Source organism: Pseudochaenichthys georgianus, chromosome 7 (genome assembly GCF_902827115.2).
Source record: "Pseudochaenichthys georgianus chromosome 7, fPseGeo1.2, whole genome shotgun sequence".
Lineage (NCBI taxonomy): Eukaryota > Metazoa > Chordata > Actinopteri > Perciformes > Channichthyidae > Pseudochaenichthys > Pseudochaenichthys georgianus.
This window is the reverse complement of record NC_047509.1, coordinates 5,762,606-5,781,316: the sequence shown is the minus strand read 5'-3', so window position 1 is coordinate 5,781,316 and position 18,711 is coordinate 5,762,606. Positions and strand designations below refer to the sequence as shown.

General features: G+C 40.7%; 1 protein-coding gene across 1 annotated transcript in view; it reads left to right on the top strand.

The window, feature by feature from the left end:
- Positions 1–6,654, top strand: part of LOC117449707 (protein diaphanous homolog 1) — a 38,856-nt gene extending 32,202 nt beyond the window's left edge. The window contains exon 17 of the mRNA XM_034087541.2: positions 6,272–6,654. Within this exon, the coding sequence (XP_033943432.1) occupies positions 6,272–6,373 (102 nt within the window). The 3' untranslated portion in view covers positions 6,374–6,654. The remainder of the gene's footprint in view (positions 1–6,271) is intronic.
- The last annotated feature ends 12,057 nt before the right edge of the window (positions 6,655–18,711 follow it).

The window sequence follows — 18,711 nt, the reverse complement described above, 5'->3', positions numbered from 1 at the left end:
AAAATAATCGTTTCTACGATGCATTGCGATGTGGACGTGGACGATTCGGTATCGATGCAGTGACGGAAGATAATCGGTTATAGTGTAGCAACGTTGCTTCCTAATTTTCCGGCCAAGGCTTTACTATAACGTTTTTTTTTTCTGTCACTTTAATATCAAATCGGTCGGTGACGCAGAGAGTAGGGAACAGACGGGACAGCGGCATAGCAACACCAAACACGGAGCAGTCTGCTTTATCCACCAACACAACACCACCAGTCCAGAACCGACAGCAGAAGGACCCGCTCTGAATCACTCGTGTCTCTGAGGCACAGGGATTTATGTTTTTCAAAAATAATCGCGTTACAATCATGTCAGGTTTTTGGTGGATTTAGAAGTCTTGGATTGCAAAGTATGAATGTCCTCTAGCCATTTTCAGACGATATATACGCGTGTACATTTTGTGAAGGCAGGAGGAAAAAAGCTTCCGCGATCACCGTCTTCTCTCCGTTCCTCCAAGCCCCGCCCCCTCCCTGAAAATAATGAGTGACAGGCTGATAGTGACCCGATAGAAACTTTATTATTCACTTAATCACTGAGATATAATGAAGCTAATTTAATGGGATCTATGTAACAGTAAGACAGTGAATCTAAGTGTGCACCCACTTGCAGTATTTTTGTTTGTATATGCTATTGTAAATACTCCTGTTGTCTGCTGTGTTCAGACTCAAGTCCTGTGTGTAATGCCACATTCAGGACATTCAGTGTCCTTTTTTTAACAGAAGACTGTTGCTAGAAGCTGCAGCTAGACTGCAGAAGCATTATTTTTTTGTTTTTGAGGATGGAACAACTTTACACACAGATTTAGGGAGGCTAGACCTATACAATTCATTTATTTTGGTTTATAAATTAATGTCAAGACATTTATGTTATTGATTTCTGAAGCACTTTCTAAATAATTAAAAGAGAGTTCATATGTATTTACTGCATGTATGCATTGATGAAAAATAAGCCATGTGCACTAATATAGAAAATTGAGGATCCAACGCATTGGTATGAATCGTGATGCATCGTGATATCGAATTGAATCAAATCGTTGACAGGATAATCGTAATCGAATCGTGAGACCAGTGAAGATGCACAGCCCTAACGGCTATTAATGAAAATTATATTTCCATTTAACTGCAGCTGATCAGATTAGATGTACATCCTGCTACGGCTATGCCCTTTAAATAACTTAAATGTACCTCCTTTTCTATCTTTCTTCATCTTAACTTTTGTTACATCTCAACACAAGCCTTGCAAACTGTTAATTGGTTGGACTGTGTACAACACACAGCTGGCACAACACAGACAAAAGACAGTGTGTTGAAAATTGCACTAAAATTGAGACGTATTCAAAATGTAGTGTATACATGTAGGGGTGCATACCGGTTCCCAGTATTACCGAAATACCGGTTACTGGCGGCTACGGTATGCCGTACCGAAACTAACTCCGGTTTTGATACTTTTTTTATTTTTTATAAAAGTGAAGCGTAATATCCTTACCCAAACTTATTCCGAACCCAAACCGTCGGAATTACGATGTCAATGTCGCCATGAAACTCCGCAAACGAGTCACTTTAGAAAATCTAAAGTTTGGCTGCATATGACTGCCAGTCTGAATGGTGGGGTCTGTAACCACTGCCAGTCTGAATGGTGGGGTCTGTAACCACTGCCAGTCTGAATGGTGGGGTCTGTAACCACTGCCAGTCTGAATGGTGGGGTCTGTAACCACTGCCAGTCTGAATGGTGGGGTCTATAACCACTGCCAGTCTGAGGCTGCGGCCCCACGAGGACGAAAACGGCTAAACGCATAGGATTAACGCAAACGCAATCGCAAACGGCTTCCGTCCACATGCAATAATTATCTGGATAGTGTCTGCCCACACGAGACCGCTCCGTTTAGCTCCAACCGCTGGAGAAGCTGCAGTACATATGCCGAGCCTGTACGTGGCGCTGTAACTTCCTCCACAAAAGCAGCGAAGAAGCATGGTTGTCATGGTTGCCCTTCTGTTTATTCTCCGCGGTGGGGGCCGAGGGAACCGGGCAGAGTTTTTCGCCAGTCAGCGTGTATTAAAGTTGAAATCTTCCGGACACAATTATAAAAGTGCCGGTCAAAGGTCTTCTTTGTTATTTATTGAGCTTTAAAACAAATGAATAACGACTCTATATAATATAATGATAAAATACACGGAGCCTCTCTTTTTCCTCCCTCTCTTCAGACAGCGTCAGTGTCTGTCTCATGCAGCAGCTCATCCAGTAATGAGTGACCCGGCCGACAGTAAAAATAAACATTGTTATAACTAGTTTATGGAGTTTGAGAGGTAATTAAAATAGCTAAGGGTGATGATCTGACTTGAAGTGTGTGTTTTGCTGCAGCGGGAGGAGCTGCAGGGGAGCAGAGCTGCGTGTCTCCGTCCTGTCAGATTAGACTTCACTCGCGAGAGAAAGATAAATAATCTGAATTCAGGGTGCAGTTTACTTTGACGCGGGGGTGAGCAGCAGAGGTGGGGAGAGGCGGGGCTATTGCCTCATCATTATTGCTGTAGATGTTGCACAAACAACTGTAGCATGGTCAATAGCGTCCGGAGCACGATAGCAACTCTGCGATCCGCCATTGTTGTTGTTGTTGGTGGCGAAACACTTCAGCACTGGCGCGGGGTAAGCGGAGGTGAGCGGGAGAGGTGGGGAGAGGCGGGGCTATTGCGCAATCACTATCAGTGATCTGAAAATGTCCGTATAGGGCGCACACACGGAGCCGTTTGACCCCCCAGAGAGCTGCGTATGCCTTTCTATCCACCTTGGGACCCGTTGTCGTTTCCTCAGTCGTTTAGTGCCATATTCGGTCGTCCTCGTGGGGCCGAACGGTCTATATGACACTAAACAGTAACGCAAACGACCGAATTCGTCCTCGTGGGGCCGCAGCCTGAATGGTGGGGTCTGTAACCACTGCCAGTCTGAATGGTGGGGTCTGTAACCACTGCCAGTCTGAATGGTGGGGTCTGTAACCACTGCCAGTCTGAATGGTGGGGTCTGTAACCACTGCAAGATGTTTATTTCTGGGAAAGGTGGCAACACCTCCAACCAATGCTGTCTCGTATGGCAACCAAATACCTTTGTGTTCAGGGAAGCAGCGTGCCAAGCGAGAGAGTGTTCAGTTCAGCAGGTGATATCCTACTCTGTGAAAGGGCCTGTTTGGATCCAGAGAGCAGATATGCTCATCTTCAAGAAGATGAATGCACAGAACTGAACTGTGATGGGATTTGTTTTCTTTCATCAGGCAAATGTTGATTTTAATGATGCTATTTGTTTTATGTGCAATGCCGAGATCTCATGATCCTTTGTGTTCTCTGGTCAGTCGAATCTCAGGTTGAATATTGATTACAGTATACTGGTGCAATTTTCTTTTTCCATTGACAAGATGTACTATTCATGCCTGATGGTTGTTATAAATGATATTGCAGAATGTGTGTTTCATTGTTTGTTCAGTACTGAAAGGTCCAAGTCCCACAATTGAATTTAATATTCATTTGACATGTTATATGGTACGCACTATGATGCCATTTGGGAAACAAAATATTTTGGAGTGTTTTTTGCTTTGTATAATAGACTAAATAAACATAATCTAAAGACATTTTAAATAAATAATTATTTGGGGGTATTTTTTGGGGTACGTTGCCTTGAGGCAACACTGTACCATAATGGTAAGTTATGAAAAAGAGAGTTATTGTTTCAAATTTGAACAAAATGTATTTAAAAACACATGCAAAATACTAAATAGCCTCAACAGGTTAAATTGCATGCCAATTCAAATGTGAAAATCTTTATTTTTTATATTTTAACAAGATTACATGTCTGAAAGTTGCCTGCAGGCACATTGTACTACCATTGTGAAACAACCTTTAGGAATAAATACGCGAAGAGCCTAGGCATCTTTCATCAAACTTTATTGAGCCATTTGACAAAATAGACTCACTGCTTGTGGAAGTTCATGAAGCAGTTATTGTCAGCAGTGAAGCACAGGTATGTGACATACTTTGATCACTGCACTTTCACCCTTACAGCCAGGGTATTTGCACCGGCCCTTTTTCTCCACCCATACAGGCCAATGGTCAGTGTGGTTTTGATGCACATGTGTTGATGGCACTGATGAGGAAGAACCTCTGTGCTTCTTCTCAGCCAGGTCTCTGTCAACATTATGAGATGGTCTCCCCCTCTTTTGCAAGACTTTACTCTCGTTGCAAAGGCAACTTGCAACTTCAGCTTTGAATTTCAGCAGGCTGTACATTTCTTTCTTGGGGATGCACTTCCTTGACCTGATCTTTGTTCTGTAGAGAGCAATCAGCGATTCTAGAAGATCCACTCCTCCCATACTTTTATTGTATGCATGCACAACACTTGGGCCGGTAACCTGCACTGTTTCTTTCTTTTTCTTATCCCATCTTTGCACAGATCGTTGGGTTGGCTTTAACATCAAATGTATCTTGGTTAAATTGTAGAGATCTATGATGAATTGTATGCTTTTGAACAGTTTATACCTAAACACACAATACCCCAATATCATAGTGAATCCATAATGGTACGGTGTTGCCTCAAGGCAACATTTACAATTGACCATAATGGTACGATGTTGCCTCCAGGCAACATTTGCATTTTAACAAGTTTCCATTACCTAATTAGCAAATTAAGTATATTAAACTATTAGAAAAGAAGGTTTAATCAACTATTATTGTGAATACATTTTTTTCCAGACAAAAAATGCGCAGGAAATGACGTTTTTAGACACATTTCTTGGAGAGAAATGGCTGAGCTGATCCTTGTGGGAAAGGCGGCAAATAGGGTCTTCAAAATGGCCACCAGAGAGTCATGGGACAAATTCAAACACTACTATTGGTTCCTTATGGTCCTGCCTCTTTTTTAAAGTATTGCATAATAATTTGAGATGTATTGTGTGAATGTAAAAGGCAAAAAATGGGTATGTTGCCTGGAGGCAACATCATACCATAGAGGGTTAACTATATCATAAAGCGCTTCATGGGAGTAATTGCAGGATGATTCAATTTTTCCCTTATGCAACATGAAAGTATCACGATATGTATCGGTATCGTTCAGTGGTTTCGGTATCATAAAAAAGTCAACGATATGCAACCCTATATACATGTCCAAAGAATGATCCTATGTGCCGAGTATCGTTGTATCCCTTGATGGAACAAGGCAACATTTGGCCTTATAAGGACTTTTCAGCATAATCAAACTAGTTTGTCATATATAATCAAATTCTGAATAAAAGCTGGATATTAGTGTGCATGTAAACAGAGTCCCTGTCAGAGGTCACGTTTTGAGATGTTGGGAGAGCTTAAGGATGTTTTAGACATTAGTGTTTTCTGCCAGGGATATTATTTAAAGACTTAATCAGTCATCTAGTGTTATGAATAATTCACTATATATTTCTAATGATGGTGTTTAGACTTTCAATACATTAAAACAAATGTAGGTTTTGGTTCCATTTTTCCATCTTTAAATAAAGTTATTCTTAGTTCCATGCCAAGGAATTGGACTTTCATATCCAATTGTTGTTGTTAGATTTGGTGGAAAAGTGTTTGCTTTTGAGAGAGTTCTTCAATAAATAAATGCAAGCAGGAAGAAGGATACGGCCATGAGAACAAATTCCCCTTAATAAATAAAACATGAACATGAAATCTAAGTTGAATACAAAATATATGACACATAAGACGTTACATTGGAAGAGACGTGAAAGCAATTGGTCAGTAATCATATAAACAGAATAAGGAAATATAGCGCCTTGTGTTTTTCTTTTAATTAAAGAATTTGAAAGAGTGACAGCAGCATATCTTGAGTCTGACCTTTAACCTGCACATTTAACAGCATGCAATACGCCAATTAGTACACTTAGCCTCTGTGACCCTTTCTGATAACGTTTGACTTCCTTTTTAATTCTGCGACCTTAATCACCCAGGTGAAAGTATTAACTCAACAACCCTAACCCTGCATATCTGCCTCAATGTATGAGAGCACTCAAGGAATGAACTGCATGCCGAGGCAGTATGTGAAGTAATTATGTGTATGAAGAATTAGCTTGACTCAGGCATCATTTCACTTAGGAAAATAAAGGCAGTTGCTAATTGTAAACTACTTTGTATAAGCTCAAAGGGTCTCAAGAAGCCCACTTGATGTCAGACCAAAGGTTTTTAATTTCTATTCAACTAATCCTGTTTTTTCTCCTGTCAAGGTGAAATTCGGTGAACCAGCGGACCAAGACTCTCAGGAGCTCTTTGGGCTGATCTGTCAGTTTGTCCACGACTTCAGGGGGGCTCACGCTGAAATGATATGAGTTTAGAGTAGCTGCTGAGACTTCAGTGATACTTATTAAACAAACCAAAGAGAGATCTGATGGTCTTAGTCCCACTTCAGCGGGATAAAAATAATAAACACTTTGAATGCAGTGTTTGATATAAGTAGACTGTTGCATCGATGTATATTTGTTCAAGCTATTTGTATTTGTCTTTGTTGTTGTACAGATGTATTTTAAAGGCCATTGGATGTGATGTATGTGTATACTGCACCTGGATGAAAGGATGATAACGCTGTGAACAATAAAACTGATCCATGTCATATTTAGGCTAGAAGTCTGTTTGATTTGGGTTGATTAGATGTTTACCGACAGTTTTTTTCAGACAAATCAGGAATGCATTTTGATAATCCAGCGCTGTGTATGCTGTGTCGTGCTGCTAATACCCACAGCTGTCTGCTGGCAGAAGTACAAAACACACTTCCCTTCAGACGGCAGCTGAGCCTGGTGTACTCTGGCTGTGAGATTATTCTGAACATGCAACCGCTCTGTGATCGGGGACGTTTCCTTTCCCAGTGATCCAGGAGGAGCTCCAAGGCCGCCTCTGATTTAGAAAAAACACATCTGCACTGTGGCATGATGAGAAAGACTAAATTCACCTTCAAAAGGTAGAAAGATACTCTAAGCACGGGTTGGAACTGATTTATGTGCTGGACAGGTATGTGTGTGTGACACACTAATCTGTTTTAACAACAAAAACACTGATCCTTACTTCGAACTGTAGTGATACAAAGAACTAGGCCCCTTACTGAGCAGGAACATCTGCATATTTTCTTGTAAAAGGGAGAAACGCCTCATTAATTGGACATAGCGTCTTCAGTGGTAATTAATTAGAATGAAACGGATGCCATTAAATGTTTTTTTCTCTCCAATATATCAAAATTGTAGCCAAAATCAAAAAGAGATTAGTGGCCTGATTTCCTGGTTCCAGCTTCACACATTTTGTGAAGATTTGCTGCTTAATATTCATTTTGAGTTTTTAGGTAATCACTTTAAGTAAAAACCAATCACTATTTCAGACCCATAGACCATTTGTCTCCTTTTTTGTGAGGTTGGGTTTAACAGGGTAGACACGTTGGTTCTTTGGGGGAGAGAGCAGGTCACGAGTATACCAGATACTGTTTGTATTCATTTATCTGTAATAAGGTTTGAACTGTAAAGGTATTTAAATAGCACTGTTACGGTTTTTCCTTTCCTGTAGTGTCACACAGCTCAGTAAAGACTGAAATGTTGACTTTATTTGATAATTTCAGTAAAAACTAACATTCATATTTCTCTTTTTGATTACAATACTGATGAACGTTCAAAACAAAGCACTTTGGCAAGTTACCACATACGTTTTAAAATGCTTAATACGCACCGTAACTCATGATATAATTTCTCCGTCATAGTTTGTTTCCGTGAACGGCCGACTGTTGTGTGACGGCAAATTCTGTGGCTGCATTTTCTCCTCTCCTTTCGGTGAGGGAGGTCCAGTGGTTCCTAAGCTAAAGGAGGTTATAAAGGAAGTTTGAAACCTCCTTTCCTATCATCTAGAGAATTCGAACGGCACTTATCATGGCTGCCACTGAGGGACTTCCGGGGTTGCGTTCCAATAGTCCATTTAGCTTAGGAACCTTCCTAACCAAGTGAAATGACCCGGAAGTCCCTCAGTGGCAGAAAATGAGAAAAGTAGCGGATACAACCCGTTTCGTTCCCGTGTAAACAGCACCTCAGACAGAGGGTGAAAAGAGGTGCTGCAGCACAGGCGGTATGAGAAAAATAAAGAGCTTTTTGAACATTAAAGCATGGAGACATGTCCCAGAAGAGACACTAAATACAAATATGAACCTGAAAATGAACCGAATGCGTTCCCTTTTAATAATAAAGTTACTGCAGATGTATCATTTGGTTTCATGTTGGAGTTTGTTCTGAGCTGCCTAACGGCCCGTCCACACAGCGGCGTGCGTTGAAGCTTCCAACGCTTCTGCCCATTCACTTTGAATACATGAGTAACACATACGTCACTTCCGGGCGAAAATTATGGCTCCGCCCACTTTTGGGGGAAAACAAAGCTGTCATTTGAACGGCGGTTAATACAAATTCTGAAGTTGTTGCCAATCCGATCAGAAAATTAAGAAAACCGGAGATTTTTGGATCTTCAAACAGCCCGATTACAATGGCCAGACAGGCAAACTATTATATTAAATCATTGGAAAACGACGATCGGGCTCGATATATGATTAAATTAAAAGCAATAGGCGATCAATGTCCATTCAGTCTGCCGGTGGACGAGTGGAAAAATGATCCGACTCAATGGCCTGAGGTGTCATATCCTGACATCTATAACTACCTCATTGAATCTCCAGGTAGTTTGTCATCAAGGACACATTATTTATCCGTTTTAATAGTCTGTCCAATTTGCGTTACTGTGTAAACTATAAATATGTGTTATACAATAACGTGTTAAATAGGGGGTTTACCAAGCTAATTAATGATAGCATCTAGTTATAGGTAGGGTTGATAATTGACGATTTTATGTTATAGCCTATCTTTATAATCTCAGTAAATATACTACCACAACACAGTATGACAATATTTGAACATACAGTTCATCACAATAGCAAAATGCAGTCTTTATTAATTAACTTTCTGGATTGCCCATGTTTGTACTACTAATGTTTTTTAAATCTTTGTAGATGTGACGGAGCAGGTTTAGAGATTTGTGTCTGCTAACTTGTCCTCTAGGGATTTACACAGCAAGTTCAATGAAGAACTCCAGGGGGGTATACTGCGAAGCAGGATTTTCGCTTAGCCGGCTAAATTCAGGGAAAACTCCGGCTTTCCGGTCATCCGAAGCTGGTTCTCTTTTTAGCAGGCTAGATCTCCATGGTAATATATGCTAAGCAGCTAACCTGGTCGGGACCAGGTTAGGTTGCAGGCTAAGAGCTCAACTCAGTGAAAGCACCGCCTGCTGACCAATCAGAGCTCAGTGTGCGGAGTTTAAAGCGATCAAGTCATATTACAGGAGAAAGGAAATACAGAAAAACTGCCGTCGCAGGAAAGACGGCCGGCAAAAATCACCGACTGTGTGAACGTGAACATGAATAGAATATCACCTCCATCTTCAGAGCAATCTGACTATTATAACATTAGCGTTAAGAAAGCTTACTTAAATATCTGCCACAACATAAGTAACCGGATCAGAGTACATTAAGTACAGTCCGCGGCATATCACTTCATAATGTATCATATATCTCCTTATCTGAGTCAGCTGAGCCGTATCTGGCCGTGCAGCACTCACAGTGTCACATACTGTATGCAGAAGTATTATTTTAAGCAACACATAAGTTGACGAAACACTCGAGACAAATGTAATTGAAGTCAGATCGTGTTTTAGACGGGGCAGTGATATCATAAACCTGTTAATGTACGCATTCAAACACTTTTTCTTTTTCCAGCTGTATTCACCTTGCAGGTGCAGCTGTGTGGCTTTTATCCTGGATCAAGTGTTTAAGTCATGGATGTTTAAAGTTTAACTTTTTCATTTTTGACTAGTATTAAAGTTCACTTTTCATTCAGGAAGTATGACGCTGCGCTGTCAGTACGCTTCTCCATGTTTGTGATTGGTCGAATGCTCCAGATACCACCCCTTTCATGTGAACGCGCACCTAACTAGATAGGACACGGCTGGCTTGAGCGATCCACTTGATAACCAGCGTCGTAGTACAGTTTAGCGAGAGCGCGTATGTTTTGGATTAGGCCAACCGGCTAACTCAAACATATCCAGGTTAGGTTGAACCAGGTTCGTAGCATAGGCCCCTGGTCTCTGGAAGCACATACCTTGTTTACCAGTGGCTGGGTGGATGTGGTTCTTCACCACAAACCCTGTGCTGACACAACAGTCTTCAAGACCCATGTAAAGCCATCATGGAGAGTTACAGATAAACCCCACAACACCTGGGTTGCTGTTAACAAGACTGGAGAGGTCACAGCTGCTCACTGTGATTGCATGGCAGGGTAAGCTGACTGCATAACACTAATAGTACAGTCACAATGCCACCTATGTAATCCTTCAGAAGGGAAGAAATGCTTTTGTTATTTGGTGAAACAGTATTTATTTAAAAAATATATTTTTTACTCTAGACTAGGAGAAAGTTGCTCCCATGTCGGAGCCCTGCTTTTTAAGTTGAAGGCATCAGTTCGTCTTGGATATACAAGTGTGGCACCAACCAGCATCGCCTGTGCCTGGAATAAAGTCTGCACGAAAAAAGTTGAGGCAGACATGGTCATCAATAAAGACTTCTATGGAGACAAAGCCAAAAAAAGGGACACAGGAACAAACTGCAGGGTTATTCCAATGGCGAATGAAGAAAATAAACAACAGTTCTTGGAAATGCTGTCTGCCTCAGGAGAACTGCCTGTTGGTCTGAGCACTTTCAAGGCTTTTGCAGACCCTTTCAAACCAAAGCCTTGGTACCAACATCTGTCAGAATTGTCAGATGATCAGGTACAGGCAATAGAGGAAGAGACAAAAGACCAGGCAGAATGTTCATCTTGGCACCAGCAGAGGGTTGGGAGGGTGACAGGTACATCAGCACACAGAGTTATCCACACATCTCTTGAGAAACCATCAAAATCACTGCTGAGGGATATTGTGCAGAAAGAGTCACGCAAAAATCCGCTGAAAACACCAGACATCATTTGGGGTAGGGAACACGAAAAGGATGCAATTGAGACATACAAGTATGCACTGGGCCTTACAACTGCATATACAGCACCCACTTTGATTAACATCTCCAGTGACATATATAAACCCCACACAAGCATCAGTATTCAACGGGCAGGCTTCCGAGTGTGCAGAGAGAAGCCCTACATTGGTGTAAGCTGTGATGCTTATGTACACTGCGTTTGCTGTGGAAAGGGGGTGGTTGAGGTAAAGTGCCCCTTGAAGTGGAATAGTGATTTGTCAGCTGATCACTGGCCAGCAGACAAGAGAGGACATCTGGACACTTTGTTATCGCTGAGGACCAACCACAGCTACTACACCCAGGTAATACAATAAATAACAACTCATAAGGAATTGTATTATCTGTGTTTTGTTAATTGCAGGTAAGTAGTTGGAGTCTATGCTGTACTTTTTCTTCCTCTTTTTTTTACAGGTGCAGATGCAGATGTTTGTGTGCAAAACAACCTATGCAGACTTCATCACCTGGACGCCAAAGCAAACCGTTATCTTCCGTGTCCAACAAGATGAAGATTTTCAGTGTCAGGCAGTGGACACCATTAGCCGTTTTTGGGCCAGGCACATCTACCCACAGCTGGCGGGAACCACAATCCCAGATACAGAGCTGGAGCTTCAGGTATAAAACATTTTCCTTAGAGACTGCAAATACACTGTCTGTTATATCTTTATACTATGTAATACATGGCACACAAATATTATGAAACAATACAAATAATCACAAATTATGTATAACAATTTCAGGAGTCAACAGACAGTGCTGTGTCAGACACAGAACAGGAGCTTCAGGTAAAACACAAAACCTAAACAATTATTTATAATTATAGTTCATTAACATTTGCGAGCATTTGTTGTTAGGTGGCTGTTAGGTTAATACTAGCTAAGACAATTCCTAATACATAGTTTATTTACATTTACAGAATAATTACGTGGTGTCAACTGTCATTCCTGGAAGGAGAGCAGAGCAGTAAGGTAGATTTAAAAAGCTGAAGGATAGTGATTGAAGAGTTGTTCTTTTGCTGCCATGGCCCAAACTAAGTGACTCAAAGAGAAAAGACAGCAGGACTGATTTGACCTATACATCCCCCTGTCTGTTTTTATTGAACACAATGACCTGACATGTTGACCAAGGTGGCACAGGTATGTACTATCTTGTCAATGGTGGCTACATCCCTGTTCTCCATCTCGTCCCGCAGGGTCTTTACGAAGCAAAGAGGGAGCGGCCCATCCAGGATGTGGAATCTTCGCTTCAGCACACCGATCACCCGTTCTGTTCACCCATCAGTTGTTTTAAAATATTTTCAAGTATAAAACTTCACATTTTACCATTGTTCTCAGTAATTGTTTGTTAAGTACTTTGTTTGCACTGTTATACAATTTGCTACAGTCCGTTAGTGCTGTTTTTTATATAACTTAATTTAGTAAAAGAGTTAATTTATTTTCCATCATATTGATATGTGCAATAGTTTACCAGTCTGTGGATAATATATGTATACTTACCAATATGAATCCGAAATTTTGATTTCATTCTTGACTCTTCAACGTCTTTGCTTCTTTGTTTCCTGCCGAGAGTGAAGGCTGGGGTTTCGAGACTGGCACCAAGTAAGGCAAACTCATCTTTCAGAGTAAAACCCCGATCAGCCAAGATCTAAAACAAGTAATGCATAAGATGTAGGCCTTTTGCTTTTAATGTTTGCAGTCAAACAGTAAATAACAACACTTGTCCATAATGATTACCAAAAAAAATGCATGTGATGAACTGTTAGTGTAGAATATGTGCACTTTATGTAAGATGAAACATTACCTGGTCCCCAGGATGGTGGTAGAGGGGTGAAATAAAGCCAGATTCCCTAACTATCTTGACATCTGATGCTCTTCCTCCCCAACCTTTGGACAAGAAGGTGATGTTTCCTGCAGGACTACACACTATGAAATATTTGACCGTAGTCCACTTCTTATAATTAGAGTATGAGTTTGCCCTGTTGAAAAGAAGAAACAAAAACACGGTTAGATGAACAGGACTCATTTTCAAGTTTAAGATTTCAAACCTTTAATGGACCTTAATATTTCAAGTTTAAGATTTCAAACCTTTAATGGACCTTAATATTTGATATGATGCATGCAGCGACTGGGTACAATGAGCATCCCTCTATCTGAGCATACATTTAAAAAACAAGACCTGTAAATTATCAAACTCATTCGTATTACTTATTCAGACCTGTGTACGAACACTGTCAAAGCTACCTAGCTAAACCATAAATATTGGCACCTTTACCTGGCTTTAAGGGCTTTTGGATGTTCAATTCTGATCTTGAAGCAATCTATAATTGATGTGAGGCGCGGAAAGTTGGCCTTCATCACTGGTGGTATAGTTTGGGTGATGCACTCCCTGTCAGGCCAGTGAATGAGGAAAGTGATTTTCGCATACAAAAGATTCAGCCAACGTTGGAATATGTGGCGGACGGTGGGTTCTGGTTTGTGTAGTATTTGGCTCAGCAAAGCAATCGATGGATTTTGGCGTAGCTTGAGCAAGCAAAGGAAGAGCTGGTCCTGGGTAGACAATCTAAAACCTTTTGGTGATGATTTGATGAACTGAACTAAATATCGGTGAAGACAGTCAAAAACTGACCAGCTGAGCCCAGTCATGGCCCTGCATGCACTGTCATTTCCTTTAATAGCATGAACAGACAAACGCTCCTTAGACCAGTTCTGGAGTTCTTTTCTTGCCTCATCTCTTTCTCTTCTTGCCTCATCTCTTTCTCTCCTGAGATTGGCAACCTCTATGGCAATGGAAACCTGCTGCCTATGTAATACTGGCGTGTCACTCAGTTCATAATCATCAGAGGGCTGAGGAAGTGAATCCTCAGTGAAAGGGGCTTCAGGATAAGCTGTATCAAAATCTTCAGGGGTTTCAGTAGGAGAAGCCTCTGTAGGTGGCTTTATTCGCTGCCTTTTTGCTGGCAGGACCTCATGCTGAGAAACAGCATCTCTCCTTTGGTATCGCTTTAGCCTCTTTGAGCCTTCTGACGATGGTCGTTGTGGGAATATGGATGGAACATAATCTGGATGCTCGCCGTCATTCACATGGTATCCTTAAACCATGAAGGTAGGTGTTAGCCAAATACAGAGACAAACTTGACAGTTTTTTAGTTAAGTTCACTGCGCCTATAAAATATGTAGATCATAAAATAATTACCATAATGACTGTTTTGATAATAACCCGCCCCCCGCCATTTCACTCAATATTCACCAATTTTAACTTTTACATGAATTGATAAGTTTGCTTCAGTCTGAGCCAAATGAGCTGTTCTCTAATGTCACCCTGTGTGTACAGGCAGCAGGCTGATTTCCTTGGTTTGTCCGTTTTTTATATTTCAATGCAGCATCTACTTCCACTTCTTAAACTTTTAACATTACATCTATTTACTTCAACGATTGATATTAGCCTCGTTAGCATCATCATTTACCTGTGATGAAGTGTTTACCACAGACGTACACGTATTGACTGGCCGGGTCCCATTGATTGTGATTTTCGTCCTCTCTGTGAATAGCCTGAAGCCACAGAGCTCTTCTTTTACTGTCCCTTTTTCTTAGAGGAAGTACAGAAAAACGTAACTCCGGGTTTTTTTTTATGTTTGAGGTGCAATACACGACACAGCAGCTTTTTGGCATCATAAAACAATTATTTTCCGCCTCGCTCGTGAGAGTAATAGCTGGCGAAATAACAGCCCCGCCTGCTGCTTTTAATTTAACCAGCCCGATCGTCGTTTTCCAATGATTTAATGTAATAGTTTGCCTGTCTGGCCATTGTAATCGGGCTCTTTGAAGATCCAAAAATCTCCGGTTTTCTTAAATTTCTGATCGGATTGACAAAAACTTCAGAATTTGTATTGACCGCCGTTCAACTGACAGCGTTGTTTTCCCCCAAAAGTGGGCGGAGCCGTTATTTTTGCCCGGAAGTGACGCATTTGTTACTCTCATCTATGGGGTGACGTTAGGGCTGGGCGATTTTTTTGGTTTTCACGATTAATTTGCATTTTTACTTTCCTACGGTTTGTGAAATGGCTGAACCGAAAAATCGCGATTTTAAAACATTTCTAGACTCCGCAGATTTGTTTTGCTTTAAGGGACTCCGTAGTAGCTTACTCTCTCACTTTCCAGAACGCGCACAAAACTCAGCCACATTGCCTGTGACTACCCGATCTGCAGCTCTGCCCGATCTGCTGTTGTTATGCTGTGTTCGTTGTTGAGCATAACAGAGGACTCAGACATTGTACATTACATATATAACTAAACACGCCTTTTCTCCTCCTTATCTCTTTCATGACTTTTCATTTAATATGGTTTTGAACGCTGTAATCAATACTCAATACAGGAAAAACTTCACGGCTGGTTTCATTTCTGGTAGTTCCGGATGTTGTCTCATGCTACCCACGTCTGTAAGCAAACGTATTCAAATAAACTGTACCTTCATTTAATATTCAGCAATAATAATATCTCGACGTCTATACAGTAGTTGTAGTGTTGAAATCAGTAGGTTTCGGTGTGCAACACTCCGTGTCATATCGCTACTAAATTCACCTCTATAGTAAATGGTATATTAGCCACATGCTAAATGCTAACCGGAGATGAAGGATTTTCAGAATAAAAGCTTAACAACTGCGCACGAGAACTTCTGGTTTTCAGTATAAAACAGCATTTAAACTGACGGTATGTTTAAGGTACTTTATGCCATCAAAAACATTGATTTTAATTTATAACACTGTACACATGTGCAGAGCTGCAGATCGGGTAGTCACATAGCCTACTACAATCACATTCACCGCTTCACCGACAGACGTACCATAAAAATGTCCACGAACACAGATGAAGAACTCATTCCTAAAAAAGGTGCTACTTCAGTTGTATGGAAGTGGTTCGGGTACAAGCGGTCATACATAGAACGAACAACTGTTCTGTGTAAGGTCTGTAGAAAGACAACTTCCTAGAAAGTTCAAGGGATGTTATTTTGTTTGAGGGTATTTTTTTATTATTCATTTCATTATCATTATTTATTATTTGTTGTATTTCATTTTACAAGTTTTTTCAGGGCTGGCCTACAAGAGATTTTTTTTTCAGTTTGATTTAAAAAAAATCTTTGCACATTAATGACAGCCAAGTGCCGTGGTGCTGTTTTTATTTTATTTTTTTTATTCTTGAACAACTGATTTGTTCACATAGGCCTAGACTACTTGGTAATCTCATTTATTTTTATTGTGTTATTAAAGAAAATATGTATTGACATTTTGCCTTGGTCTGGTTTGTTTAGAAAAAAACTGAAAAAATCGAGGTTTAAATCGAAAATTGTCCATTAGTTAGAAAAAAATATATATTTTTAGGCCAAATCGCCCAGCCCTAGACGTCACTTTTAGCCGAACTGCATTTTGGGAAGCGACGTGGAGCGTTGCTGGCGTTGCTCGCTTCAAAAGTTGAGCAATGTTCAACTTTTGACGCCTCGACGGAGGCTTCAGCCAATCGAATCATATGCCAGTACAAGCTCTAGCCAATCAAACTGCGTGCTTGTGTGTCTGGGGCGGGAGATTAATGTGATTGGTTGTTGGTCGAGTGTCAGACACGCTGTGTGGACGGGCCGTAATTGGCAGCTGAGGGAAGAAAACAAGTTCACATAAACACATAGCAACTGCTCCAATGTACCTGCCTTACACTGTTATGCTGCTGTGATCAAAATGTTTTTCTGAACAATGGCTGGATCCTGTAACTGTCGTATTGTCTATCATTATCTGCAGTTCACCTCAGCTTTAGAGGTCTTCGCATCTTAAGGCTTTTTTGTTTGTTTACAATTTACTATTTTTGTTCTCCCATCAACACAGATACAAGCAGGAGCAGACAGTTGTGATGAACTCCCCTACATGACTAGCTCTGCTCCAAAGAAAGTCAGCAACCAGCCCGTGGAAATATATGTGGTTTAAGCAGCTAATATTTTCCTCAGGATTTAGTGGAGACTTAATAGAGCAGGAAGGACTTACATTTATCAGATCGCCACGAACAACACTCCGAATGAATGCTAATGTTGCTACGTGTCTGCTGCTTATTGAAATAGGCAAGCAGTTTCTAACATGTCAACTTTAAGTGAGGATAATACGTCAATGTTTACAGCTTATTGTGATGCCCTGAGGAGGACAAGAAATCAAGACAATTTTACTCCTGATGAGTTGATTCCAAGTAAATCTCCCAAAATAAAAATCACTGTGGAGGAAAACAGCTTCCTCTGCCAGGTAGTGAACACATATCTCAGATTCCCTCCATCACATAGCAGATTGTATTGCTTTGAAAAGAAGTGGAAAATGCACAACTTTTCTATTTAATAAGTGTAAAAGTACAATGACTTACCAAAGCCCCTCATTATATGCTACAAGGCTTGTTGTGCTCAGCGTGTTAAATGCAGAGAACATATAACTCCTTTTGACCACTAATTAAAATCCTTAGAGACATGTTCTTTCTATCAACACCCAGTGGAGTTTCTTTCTCTTTTCTTTGTCCCTTTCATGTGATAAAACGCTCCGTGCCCCCCAATAGTCTGCATTAGTTTCAAAGGATATAATTGCTGGAGGAAGAAGGGAAAAACTCATTTGATTTGTTCACTATCTGATGACGAGTTGAAGCATTTTTCGAGATGCCGTCTCAACAAAAGATAGCAGCACACACACATAAATGGATGAAAGGACTTTTAGCTTTTACTGATTTTCTAGTCATTGAACTTCAACTCAGCGTGACACACGAGTGCTTGAGATAATTGTTTTGTGTGAACCAAAGTGAAGTCATTTAAACACAAAGAGCCCAAAGATCACATCTGTCACCAACAATGAACACAATGAGGTCATGTCCAACAACATTTTACAACATCCAGTCGATTTTGTTCAGCTTGTTCTCACACCAAGGACACTGACTAAAGACAACACAGCTATGGTATATGTCGAGCTAAAGATTCTTTATAACCCAGTTTGAGATTTGTGACATATCACCTGGGGCCGCCTGCAAATCACTTTGTGGCATTGCACGAATTGGGTTTAGATAGAAGCTGGCATTTCTATGATGGCCTTGAAGAAAATGAAAAGCCTGGAAGAGGAGATGCCGTCATCAAAGAGACAACCATCCAAAGAAAACTTGGGGCTAACTCCCGTGTTGGCCACATTGTTATGGTCCGGGTAAGTATGGACAGCTAATTAAAGGGATAGTGGAAATTGAACCCCAAATAGTTTCGTTTTAACTTATATACAAGCATAATTACGTACCAAAACAATCACACCTGATTAAAAAAATATAATAATTGCCTTACGCATGTTAGAAGCACTTTATTGCAGCTTCCCCGAACTTTTTTAGAAACGAAATGATCGATTCAGCCAAACCGGAAGTGAGGAAAACTCAGGAAGACGAAACAATAACAAACCATGGCGTCTATGCAGAATGAACGTGGAAGGGCAAATATACCAGACAAAGAAGAAGGATTGTACGAGGTATCCAGTGATGATAGCGAGTCAGAAACATCCTCTCGGCTTTCCTGCGAAAATGTAGTTTTAGGAACTGAATCTGAATCCGG